Source organism: Anolis sagrei, chromosome 3, assembly GCF_037176765.1.
Source record: "Anolis sagrei isolate rAnoSag1 chromosome 3, rAnoSag1.mat, whole genome shotgun sequence".
NCBI classification, from domain to species: domain Eukaryota; kingdom Metazoa; phylum Chordata; class Lepidosauria; order Squamata; family Dactyloidae; genus Anolis; species Anolis sagrei.
In genome coordinates, this window is record NC_090023.1 from 148,487,995 (window position 1) to 148,500,431 (window position 12,437).

Here is a 12,437-nt window from a genome sequence, read left to right on the forward strand (position 1 = left end):
CATAAGCTTTCCTTTCTGAGGTCATTTTATACTACACCATTCTAGTGCTATGGTGGTCATCCTGGGACTGGTATTTTGGTTAGAAGAAGAAACTACAGATCTTTGGCTGATAATTATAAATGCTGTTCCCTGAACTACAAACACCAGGATTTCATAGGATTTTTTTTTTGTCGTGTCAGGAGCGACCTGAGAAACTACAAGTCGCTCCTGTTGTGAGAGAATTGGCCGTCTGCAAGGACGTTGCCCAGGGGATGAACCAGGGGATGGAACCAAAGCACAACTGTAGACAGTGACTACAAATTAGTACCAGTTCTTGACACACTGGAAAAAGAAAACATGTCTGCCCTTCATATCATATAGTTTAAGAAGTGCTGTTATAGAGGACATAGTTTCTTATCCTTGTCACGCTTTCTTGAAACCTTCATTAGATGTGGCAGTGTCAAGATGATTAAGTTTTACGAATTTTATCCTGATAAAGGCAGCAAAGAAAGTGAAACTCTTTCCTTTTTTCATTCAGGTTGGGAAAGAAACAGTTCAGACAACAGAAGATCAGATTTTGAAGAGAGATATGCCACCTGCATTCATCAAGTAAGTAACTTAAAATGGTCATGTGGACCAAGAGCCTGGGTAAGGTGAGTTAGACCCAGCCAACTACAGCTCATGGGATGCATTGAGGTGGGGCTGCGGGGAAAAGGATATAACCTAGTGTTTGGTTTGTTAATTGGAAAATTCAGAAGTAGAGATAGGACCAGGCAAATGTAAGAGACAGGACTAGATTGAATGAATATAGCCAGTTAGGAAAAGAGAATAAGATCTGACTAACCTTTTGGTCTGAAAGAAGCTAAATGTTTGCGAAGAATTCAGGAAATTCATTGCTTAACTTTCCCGTTACATAACACTATGTAACACTATTTTTGTTCCTGGGTTATAAATGTCCTAATTGGTTCTATCATAAAAACATGGAGAAAGTTTATTAAACTACAAAAACATCCTGCAGCATGTTTTGCTATAGTTTTTCAATGAATAGCTCAACCAATTCAACATAATTTGTGGCAGCCACAAAAACAAAGTTTCTGGAGTGTAGCAACTACTTACAAATAAGTCCTTCACAACTAAACAGGAAATAACACATTCAAACCAGGAACATTTTTTTTTCAAATTTTGTTACATAGCGTAATTCAGGGATCCTCAAAACTTTTTAAACAGAGGGCCATGTCACAGTCCCTCAAACTGTTTGAGGGCTGGATTATAATTTGGGGGGAAAAATGAATGAGTTCCTATGCACAATGCACAAATCTTATTTGTAGTGCAAAACAATACAATAATTAAAATGAAGAACAATTTTAACAAATATAAATTTATTAGTATTTCAATGGGAAGTGTGAGTGTGTTTTTGGCTGATGAGATAGGGTTGTTGTGGTTGTTCTGTGCTTTCAAGTCATTTCAGACTTAGGTTGACCCTGAGTGAGGGCCAGGTAAATGACCTAGGAGGGCCATGTCCGGTCTTCGGGCCTTAGTTTGGGGACCCCTGGCATAATTACTAAATTTTCATTGGTTTTATTTTCTACATCTTTGTCTGGATGTTTTGAATGAGTAATTAACAAGGAGGACGGACCATACTTTACCACAGTGAACCTCACCACCAACACTTCCAACTTGCTAGATTTTTTTTCTTATGTGGGCAATTTGTGTAGAGAAGCATCTAAGTGTTTGATCCACCACTGCATTAATCAACTACCAAGTTTGCAAAATCTGTTGTTTTTTTTATCTGTTTGTTTGTTTTGTTCTGTTAGAAATGTAATACAATGGTATGGTTGCTGATGACATGATAAATAAATACCACTGCATTTTGAAATGATACAGGAGACCTACATTCACATGTTTGATACCAACTTGTTTTATTTATTTAATGAGGAAATATCCATTTTCATATTTTCAACTTTGCTAGATTTATACTCGACTTTGTGATGTTATCATCACCTTCTAGTATCTCACCTCTCCAGTATGGAGACAAATCATATTTTTCTCCTGTCGGTACAATCCTTGAAAGTTCAAAAAGTCTATGTGGGAGTGTCAGTTGCAGCATGTTCATGCTTCCCATCTCTTGACCCTTGTCTTGGCTGATTCCACTTCGACACTTGAAAGCTAATTGACTGGCATTTGTAATTAACTTCATACATCAATTTTGAACACATAACGATTTCACTAACTGAGGTCTTAAAAGCATAGTGATCGCTTTTGTTATTAAAGCACTTTCCTTGACAATGTAAAATGCCACCTCCTTATTGAAAAGGTCAGCAGAGCAAACACTCTCTGTTAGTAATGTGTACTGACTCCAGAGGAGGACTGAAGGGTGGGGCTGTTCTAGATCTAGGACTGTGATATTGTGACTCACCAAAACGGCTGTATTTGCCAGGAAGCAAGATTAGAGGAATTAACTATGTGAACTCTGTTTGCACCATATATAGTTAAGCAAGTGGTCATATATATACATATTTCCTCAAGATTCGATTGCACTATGATTATCCTGAATTTTTCCATTAAGGCACAGGAAGCACTGCTTCTCTCTTGGGAGTCATAGTAGGAAATGAGATGGTAAAGCTCTCAGGGAGTTTCATTTTTCTACACAGACCGGTGTGCAGCCAAGGCTCTCGATTTCACTTAATCATGGTTAAGTAGCTGGAATCCAGCAACAGGATGAATGTGTTCTCTACCTACAACTTCTCCTTTCTGCATCAGAAAGTCTCCCTCCTACCTCATTGACCCGTAATTGAGTGTTTCATCCGTTCTGGTTTTAATCATGCCCAGAGCTTGGAAGTAAGAGATCACAATTAATGCAACTGCCTGTATATGTAAGGGGGAAATGTTACATGTTGAAAAGTCAAGACAGCAAGTTGGAATAAAGTTACTTTGTTGCTGTGATGACTTTTAGTGTCTTTTAAGATTTACTAATAAAGGCATTGATATATTTATTCTTATTTATTTACTTCATTTATACCCTGCCTTTCTCACCCCCGTATAGGGATTCAGGGTGGCTTACTACTCCGGCAAGATTTAATGCCACTTAAAACATAGTCATAAAACCTGTCCCATATACTAAAAACAGTTAAACAATAAAACACACCTATATCTATATAAATAAAAATGTTATGTTCGTTTATGGGATTAACATAACTAAAAAACCACTGGACAAATTGACACCAAATTTGGACACAACACACCTAGCGGTCCCAACAAGTGGCCATCACCCATAAAAACACTGAAGAACACAGCAGAAGGGACTTAAAAAGCCAAAAAAGCAAAAAGACACTACAGCTCATGCGCAAAAATGACTTCCCCTGGCAAACAAAACTCACAATGGCATATCCACACTACAGCTCCCAGCATCCCCTAGACCACGCCCTTTAGGAGAGGAGGATGATCCAGATGCACTGCTTCCAAGCTCCAATCTTTCTTCTCCTTGGATTTCTTTGAGAGCATCCCAATCCCTGCATATTTCCCATTTCTGATTCTTGGACTGCAACTTCTAGCAATCCTCCTGATAGATAGAATAGATAGAGATGGGTAGGTAGATAGATAGATCTATCAGAAGGACTACTGGAACTTGCAATCCAAGAATAGGAAGGAAGGAAGGGGAGAAAGAGGAAGGGGAAGAAAAGGTGGGGGGAAGGAAGGGAAAAAGAAGAGAAGGAAGGAAGGAGAGAAAGAAAGAAAGAAAGGAAGGAAGGAAGGGAAGGAAGGAAAGAGGGAGGAAAGGACGGAGAGAAAGAAAGAAGAGAAAGAAGAGAAAGAGGGAGGGAAGGTTGGCCACAGCAACGCGTGGCGGGTATAGCTAGTAGAATAATAACAGATTAAAACATATAAAGTGCATCATTCCATTCATCCACAATCTTACAATATTGTTAGCTATTATACTATTTTATGAATCCTAAAAAAAATAAAAAAAGAAGGAAAAAACAATGAACAATACAACAGATTGCTTTTCACACTTTATACAAATACTCCATCACTATTTAGATTGTTACATCTAGTCTATAGTCTACTTGTGTCATTGTCCTAATAATGCACTTTATTTATATTCTGCTTTATCTATCCAGAGGGACTCAGAGCGGATTACATAACATATATAAGGCAAACATTCAATGCCTTTTTACACAATGAACAATGACATATAGACAAAGACAGAGGTAAAGGCCTTCCCTTTTCATCTCTGGTGTCTGGAGGTGATGCTCAACTCTGGCCATGGGGAGGTGCACTTGTTCCATTTTTCCATGTCGAGGAGCCTGTTGTCTATGGACTTTTCCAATCATGATGCTGGCATGTCTGCTTGGGGCGCCCTTTTACCTCCCTGCTGAGGCTGTACCTATTGATCTATTTGCATTACATTCTTTCAAACTGCTAGGTAGGCAGAAGCTAGGGTTGACAGCTGGGAGCTCACCCCAACTTGCAGCTTTGAACTGCTGGCCTTCTGGTCAGCAGATTTCCTGCAGTTAGCAGTTTAACTCGCTGTGCTACCATGACCCCTAGTTCTTATTAGGGCAAGGAATTTGTCTCTGGATTGCTGGCGGATCACTCATTGTACAAAAAGCTATCTGCACATAGCAAACTGATATATCAGGGGAAATGGAGGGATTTGATGTCATATCCTATAGGGAGCCCATCTATTTATTTGTCAGGCAGTCAGTAGCCTTTATTTTGGTCAACAAACATTTGGCTGAAGTCAAGTGAGAATAGAATAGTGAAATACAGCATTTGAATCATTTATAATATCAGTCTGGTTTATAGTTTAATGATAATAGTTGTCTCCATTCTCTACCAGTTGGGTGACTATCTTATTTTCAAAGTCTGGAGCTAATTACAATTTAGTAATAAGTCACCTAGATACTCTTTGTTAGACTCTTGCCAATTACAAATTGCAAATTGTTCATGAAGCACTTACGGCTTTTTGCCGCTGCAAAAAGAAGTTTGTCCACCTGTTTTGATGTCATATCCTATAGGGATCTCATCTATTTATTTGTGTTAAATGACCATTCAAGGTGAAGTGCTATAGTCCAGAATTAGGCCACAGGTTGCCTGAGTTACAGCTTCATTCGATCATGTGTAGTTTAATAGCTGGTGGGTTTCTTAAGTTTCGGTAATCATATCTTGTAAGAAGTGATGACAATTGTAAAACCACACTGGCAGAGTCAACAAACTCAACATGTCAGGATCTTTATGAAATAAATAGGTGAGGGACATGGTGTGTAATTTGTTTGCAAAATAGTGTTTTTGATTTAGATACAGAGGTTCATGATTTTTTAAAAAAATCTGGAGGCGCCATTAATGTTTTCTAATACATACAGCTCTAGTTGCATTTACAAGACCCTTCGCTGGTCTCTAAAACCAGCCAAGTGAATTATATTTAATCTTTGGCTAAATTTGGCTTGTAAATATGATGTTATGCTCTCATCTGTGTTCCAGCTTAGTTTGCACGTCTCGCAGTCTGCTGTCTGTAACAGTCATCTGTCCAAAATATCATTTTCTGTATTGTACACAACAAATCCGTAAGCATGTTGGCCTTGGTTCCATCAAATCACTGCCCTTTTGTTTCTTAAACGTTTTTCAAACGGAGAATTATGTTGCCACTATGAGTCCCTGACCTACCAAAGGGCTCAGATTAGTGTTGCAAAAATTAGATTACGGAGTTCATAGTGAGAACATGTTGTCCGATTTTTGACTTGACACTTTAGGAAAGTCACTGTGAATAAAAAGAGCACTTAGATCATGAATGGTATTTAAATAAATTCAGGGACAGGATTTGTCATATAAGGTAGTGGGCCAAAGCAGAAATTGCTGGCTTGTAGGCTTGGGCCTGGATCAGGTTGACCAAAAATGATATTCGGTAGTCCATTTTGTGTAATCCCCTGAAAACAGAATGGGGAGGAGGGAACCAAAAAGCTGAGCAAAATGGATCAAGAGAGCTACTGGAGAGGATGGAGTTAAGTCTGCACAAGCATGTGGACAATTTCAACAGAAGGGAAGAAACCATGAAAATGAACAAAATCTGGCCACCAGTATTAAAAAAACTAAAATCATAACAGTAAATAAAGACAGGGGAGCTCTAGACAAGACACAATCAGGGACAGTTAATCACCTCTCAACAAAGGATGCCCCCAGGTAGTAAGAAGCCACACCTTGAAAACTAGGCCATTAAATGCTAATCAAGGTGGCCAATTGAAACATTCACACCTACCTCCAACAAACAAGAGTTATTTCTCCTACCCTGGATAGGTCTCCAATAGATCTCACAACCTCTGAGGATGCCTGCCATAGATGTAGGCGACACGTTAGGAGAGAATGCTTCTGGAACATGGCCATACAGCCCAGAAAACACACAACAACCCAGTGATCCCGACCATGAAAGCCTTCAACAATATACAATGTCTGTCCATTTTTTAAAAAATTCAACTGACAGTTAAAAGAAAATGCCTATGGGGTAGAAGTACGGTAATTAATCACATTGAGCAGGTTGTGCAGTGCACAACCTGTAAGATTCAGTAAGATTCATAGTATTCTAGGGTACATATCTTTTGTCCGTTATTGGTGAGAGAACTGAGTTTAATTTCTGTTTCATCATGGTTTTTCACAGAGTGGAAAATGCTTGCACAAAACTTGTCCAGGCAGCTCAGATGCTCCAAACGGATCCTTATTCAGTACCTGCTCGTGACTACCTTATTGATGGATCAAGAGGCATTCTGTCTGGGACATCGGACTTACTTCTAACATTTGATGAGGCTGAGGTGGGCTTTCTAGTTGTAAAACTACATCTATTTTTTACAATTATTTTTTTTTGAAAATTCTTTAAATACAACTTTCTGCCTTATAATGCTTTCTAAATATTGACTTCTTTAGAAACCACTGAACTAACATTTAGCATCCTAATCCCATCTGTATTGAAAAGCCATGTTCTGAAAAGCTTCCCAGTATTCCAGATGTGGTCTGACCAATGCAGATTAGAGGGGTAGCATGACTTCTCTGGATCTAGACAGTATACTCTTATTTATGCAGACCAAAATCCCCTTGGCTTTTTTAGCTGCCTTATCTCATTGCTGGCTCATGTTCAACTTGTCCATTACAAGATGGACAACAAGTTAAACATGACTTGTTAACATTCATTTAATTTTCTTGTCATAAGAGAAACGTAATTGTTACATTTTATTTTAAATTTTAGGTTCGTAAAATAATTCGTGTTTGCAAAGGAATTCTGGAATACCTAACTGTGGCAGAAGTGGTGGAGACTATGGAGGACTTGGTGACATATACAAAGAACCTGGGACCAGGTTAGACATATCCCAATATTCTTTGATTTATTCCTGAGCTATTTTTATGCAGGACCTTCAAAATCTGGATGTTTCTTTCCGTGGTCCAACAGATGTCTTGCTTATATGGAAGTTCAATGTTCAGACCAAGGCAGCATACTTGATCTGAGCCCTCCAAGCATTATTGCCAGTCAGTTCATGGTACTGGACGTAATAGATTATGTTCTGATTCTGTACAAAGCAGCTTCATATATTCTGAACATGTGCTGATTGTGAGAGTAAGTAAAGTGAAGCCCATTACTCTGAATTATTGTTGGAGGGAAGGTCTGTAACATGTGGTATCTTTTTATTGTAATAATTACCAAGAGTTTTTGGTGATGCAAGGAACGGGTAGCCTCTTTTAGGCTTCTTGAACAAAACCTTTGAGGTTTGTATACATTGTTCCCTCACTTATTGCGGGTGTTCCGTTCCAGGACCCTGTGCGATAAGTGAAATACCACGAAGTAGGGATGCTCCCCCCCTTCTCTCACTTCACCTTCTCTTTCTTCTCCTCTTTCCTCTCCCTTCTGCTTCTGCAGGAGCTGCCGCACTTCAGCCAGGTCTCCTCTGGTGGCGACCCGAGTGAGAGGGACAATTCCTTCCTCTGTCACTTTTCCTCCTCTTGTCCCTCTCGTTTGGATCATGCTGCTTCTGCAAGAGCTGCTGCACTTCAGCCAGGTCTCCAGTGGCAGTGGCCCAGTGCAGCCTGGCCAGCTCTTTGCTCCAGATTTTTTTCCCCCGCTGGGCCAGGTGCAGTGGCTCTGGCAACTCCCTCCATTTCGTCCCCAGCCCCAGCATCATCTTCTTCCTCCTCCTCCTCTTTCCCCTACAGCCTGAGGAGGGAAAGCAGCAGAGGAAGGAAGGCAAGGAGGAAGGAAGAGAAGGCCAGGAGGAGGAGGAGGGCCACCCAGGTGAAAGTGTCCCTCTTGCCAGGGGAGGGTGGCATGGGCACCCAAGGGAGGGAGGAAGGGAGGGGAAAGAGGAGAGGAAAGAGAAGAGGTGAGGTGAGAGAGAGAGAGAGAGAGAGGAGGAAGGCCACACAGGGAAAACTGCGAAACAGCGAGTAAGTGAACGGCGATGGAGCAAGTGAAGACTATGGTTTCCTTTCTTTTTTGTAAACTACACAGTGTTGACTAGTGGTAAGAAATTATCCTTCTTCTTCTTCTTCCTCCTCCTCCTTCCCACCCCCCTCCTCTTTGTTTATAGTCTGCCTTTCTCTCCATGGAGATTCGCGATGATTAACATCTATGCACACTAGACAAGTTTAAATCGAGCAATACAAAAGTAAAAAAATAGTAGCAGTTTGGTAAAAACAGAATTAAAATGCAGTAAATACATTAAAACGGCCTTTAGAACTCATATCCCCCAATATAGTATCATAATGTTCCTGTATTCCACCTTGAGCCTGTAACTTTCTAGAGCACCTACTCTTATTTTTGAATATGTTGGCAAAGGAAGAAAGTAGCTACTATTTAGAATCATAGAATCATAGAATCAAAGAGTTGGAAGAGACCTCATGGGCCATCCAGTCCAACCCCCTGCCAAGAAGCAGGAATATTGCATTCAAATCACCCCTGACAGATGGCCATCCAGCCTCTGCTTAAAAGCTTCCAAAGAGGGAGCCTCCACCACACTCCGGGGCAGAGAGTTCCACTGCTGAACGGCTCTCACAGTCAGGAAGTTCTTCCTAATGTTCAGATGGAATCTCCTCTCTTGTAGTTTGAAGCCATTGTTCCGCGTCCTAGTCTCCAAGGAAGCAGAAAACAAGCTTGCTCCCTCCTCCCTGTGGCTTCCTCTCACATATTTATACATGGCTATCATATCTCCTCTTAGCCTTCTCTTCTTCAGGCTAAACATGCCCAGTTCCCTAAGCCGCTCCTCATAGGGCTTGTTCTCCAGACCCTTGATCATTTTAGTCGCCCTCCTCTGGACACATTCCAGCTTGTCAATATCTCTCTTGAACTGTGGTGCCCAGAATTGGACACAATATTCCAGATGTGGTCTAACTAAAGCAGAATAGAGGGGTAGCATTACTTCCTTAGATCTAGACACTATGCTCCTATTGATGCAGGCCAAAATCCCATTGGCTTTTTTTGCCGCCACATCACATTGTTGGCTCATGTTTAACTTGTTGTCCACGAGGACTCCAAGATCTTTTTCACACGTACTGCTCTCGAGCCAGGCGTCACCCATTCTGTATCTTTGCATTTCATTTTTTCTGCCAAAGTGGAGTATCTTGCATTTGTCACTGTTGAACTTCATGTTGTTAGTTTTGGCCCATCTCTAATCTGTCAAGATCGTTTTGAATTCTGCTCCTGTCCTCTGGACTATTGGCTATCCCTCCCAATTTGGTGTCGTCTGCAAACTTGATGATCATGCCTTCTAGCCCTTCATCTAAGTCATTAATAAAGATGTTGAACAGGACCGGGCCCAGGACGGAACCCTGCGGCACTCCACTTGTCACTTCTTTCCAAGATGAGGAGGAAGTATTAGTGAGCACTCTCTGTGTTCGTCCACTTAACCAATTACAGATCCACCTCACCGTAGTTTTGCCTAGCCCACATTCGACTAGTTTCCTTGCCAGAAGGTCATGGGGGACCTTGTCGAAGGCCTTACTGAAATCCAGGTACGCTACATCCACGGCATTCCCCGCATCTACCCAGCTTGTAACTCTATCGAAGAAAGAGATCAGATTAGTCTGGCATGACTTGTTTTTGATAAATCCATGTTGACTATTAGCGATGACTGCATTTGTTTCTAAGTGTTTGCAGACCGCTTCCTTAACAATCTTTTCCAAAATCTTGCCCAGTATCGACGTGAGGCTGACCGGACGGTAGTTGTTTGGGTCATCCTTTTTTCCCTTCTTGAAGATTGGGACCACATTGGCCCTCCTCCAATCTGCTGGAACTTCTCCCATTCTCCAAGAACTCTCAAAGATGGTTGCCAATGGTTCCGAAATGACTTCCGCTAGTTCCTTCAATACTCTGGGATGTAGTTGATCTGGCCCTGGGGACTTGAACTCATTAAGAGCGGCCAGGTATTCCTGGACGACTTCTTTCCCAATTTGGGGTTGGATGTCCTCCAATCCCTCATCCACTCCATCTTGCTGAGGTTGAAGACTCTCTTTTTGTGAGAAGACCGAGGCAAAGAAGGCATTAAGTAGTTCTGCCTTTTCCCTATCCCCTGTCAGCATTGCCCCATCTTCTCCGCGAAGAGGTCCTATCGCCTCCTTGTTTTTCCTTTTTCTACTGACATAAGAATAGAAGCCCTTTTTATTGTTTTTAATGTCCCTGGCAAGCCTGAGCTCATTTTGTGCTTTAGCCTTGCGGACCTTTTCCCTACAGGTGTTGGCTAATTGTTTGAATTCTTCTTTGGTGATTTCTCCCTTTTTCCACTTCTTGTGCATGTCTCTTTTGTGTCTTAGCACAGTTAGAAGTTCTTTGGACATCCATTCTGGCTTCTTTGCACTTGTCCTATTTTTTCTCTTTGTTGGCACAGTTTGCAATTGCGTCTTGAGTATTTCACTCTTGAGAAATTCCCATCCATCCGTAACTCCCTTGTCTTTTAGTATCTGTGTCCACGGAATGCCGCTCAGCGTTTCCTTCATTTTTTGGAAATCAGCTCTCCTAAAGTCCAAAATGCGGGTTTGACTTGTCTTAGTTTCGGCCTTCCTTTGTACCTCAAATTGCAGGAGCACATGGTCACTTGCCCCTAAGGATCCTACCACTTCGACCGCATTGATCAGGTCCTCCGCATTTGTTAGGATGAGATCAAGAGTAGCCAATCCCCTTGTTGCCTCTTCTACCTTCTGGACCATGAAATTGTCTGCAAGGCAAGCGAGGAATTTGTTGGACCTTGTACTCTTGGCCGAGTTTGTTTTCCAGCAAATATCGGGATAGTTGAAATCGCCCATGACTACTACATCTCTTTTCTGTGCCTGTTTGGTCAACTGTTGGCAGAAGACTTCATCAAGTTCTTCCTCCTGGCTTGGGGGTCTGTAGTAGACGCCTACAATGACATCTTTTTGAGTCCCAGTTCCCTTGATTCTTATCCAGATGATTTCAAGCTGGTTTCCCAGATTGCTGTCTTGAATCTCTTCTGCAGCATAAGAGTTTTTGACATATAAGGCTACTCCGCCTCCTCTCCCCTTTGTTCGGTTTCTGTGAAAGAGGTTATACCCCTCGATATCTACATTCCAGCGATAGGAGTCATCCCACCAGGTTTCAGTGATCCCTATGATATCATATTTGTGGTGTTGTGCTAAAAGTTGGAGTTCGTCTTGTTTATTTCCCATGCTCTGTGCATTAGTGTAAAGACATGTGAGCCCCTGGGATCTTCCCTTGAGCTGTTTAATTGGGATTATTGTGCTTTTGGTACTTGGTCCTTGTTGGGTTTGTGCAGCCCTCCATTTAGCCTTCTGGCGATTCCCAGACATTATGGGTAAAGTAGTGTTCGCAAGGCTGTTGTCCCCCTCCCCCGGTGGACCTAGTTTAAAGTGCGTCTAATGAGGTTTGCGAGTCTGTGAGCAAAAAGGTGTTTTCCTACTTGTGTGAGATGCACCCCATCCCTTGCCAGTAGGCCATCCTCCTGGAAAAGCAGGCCATGGTCGAGGAAGCCAAAGCGTTCCTCCTGACACCATTTTCTAAGCCAGTCATTGACCTGTACTATTTTTCTGGCTCTTGTGGGTCCGTGTCTTACAACAGGGAGGAGGGATGAAAAGACCACCTGTACATTACATTCTTTTAGCTTTGCTCCTAGAGCTCGAAAATCATTTGTGATCTTTTGAAACGAGTTCTGTTGACTAAATTTGGGGATTAAACCATATGCATCTTTGGAGGACAGTTGTGTGATATAAACACATACCCCATGTGTGTATAATCCTTTCTTAGGGGTGTTTTTGGCACACTGGAAGCACTGGATTTTAACATTTAAATAGTATCTGGATTAAATAAATTCATCCTCCCTGCTCCCTCTTAATTCACCTCCCCAAGCTGAGAGTTTGCCTGTGAGAAATTTCTTTCAGCCAGGCTCAATTCCTTCAGCCTTCTTCTGTAGCATACCTCTTGTGATGTTTATTTTAGCAATTCCACACACATCCCT

General features: G+C 41.6%; 1 protein-coding gene across 2 annotated transcripts in view; it reads left to right on the forward strand.

Moving 5' to 3' along the window:
- The window catches only part of VCL (vinculin), a 101,577-nt gene that overhangs the window by 32,229 nt on the left and 56,911 nt on the right, over positions 1-12,437 (forward strand). For both annotated transcript variants that reach the window (XM_060769136.2, XM_060769137.2), the window contains exons 2-4: positions 518-588; positions 6,629-6,779; positions 7,211-7,319. In XM_060769136.2, the coding sequence (XP_060625119.2) occupies positions 518-588; positions 6,629-6,779; positions 7,211-7,319 (331 nt within the window). The remainder of the gene's footprint in view (positions 1-517; positions 589-6,628; positions 6,780-7,210; positions 7,320-12,437) is intronic.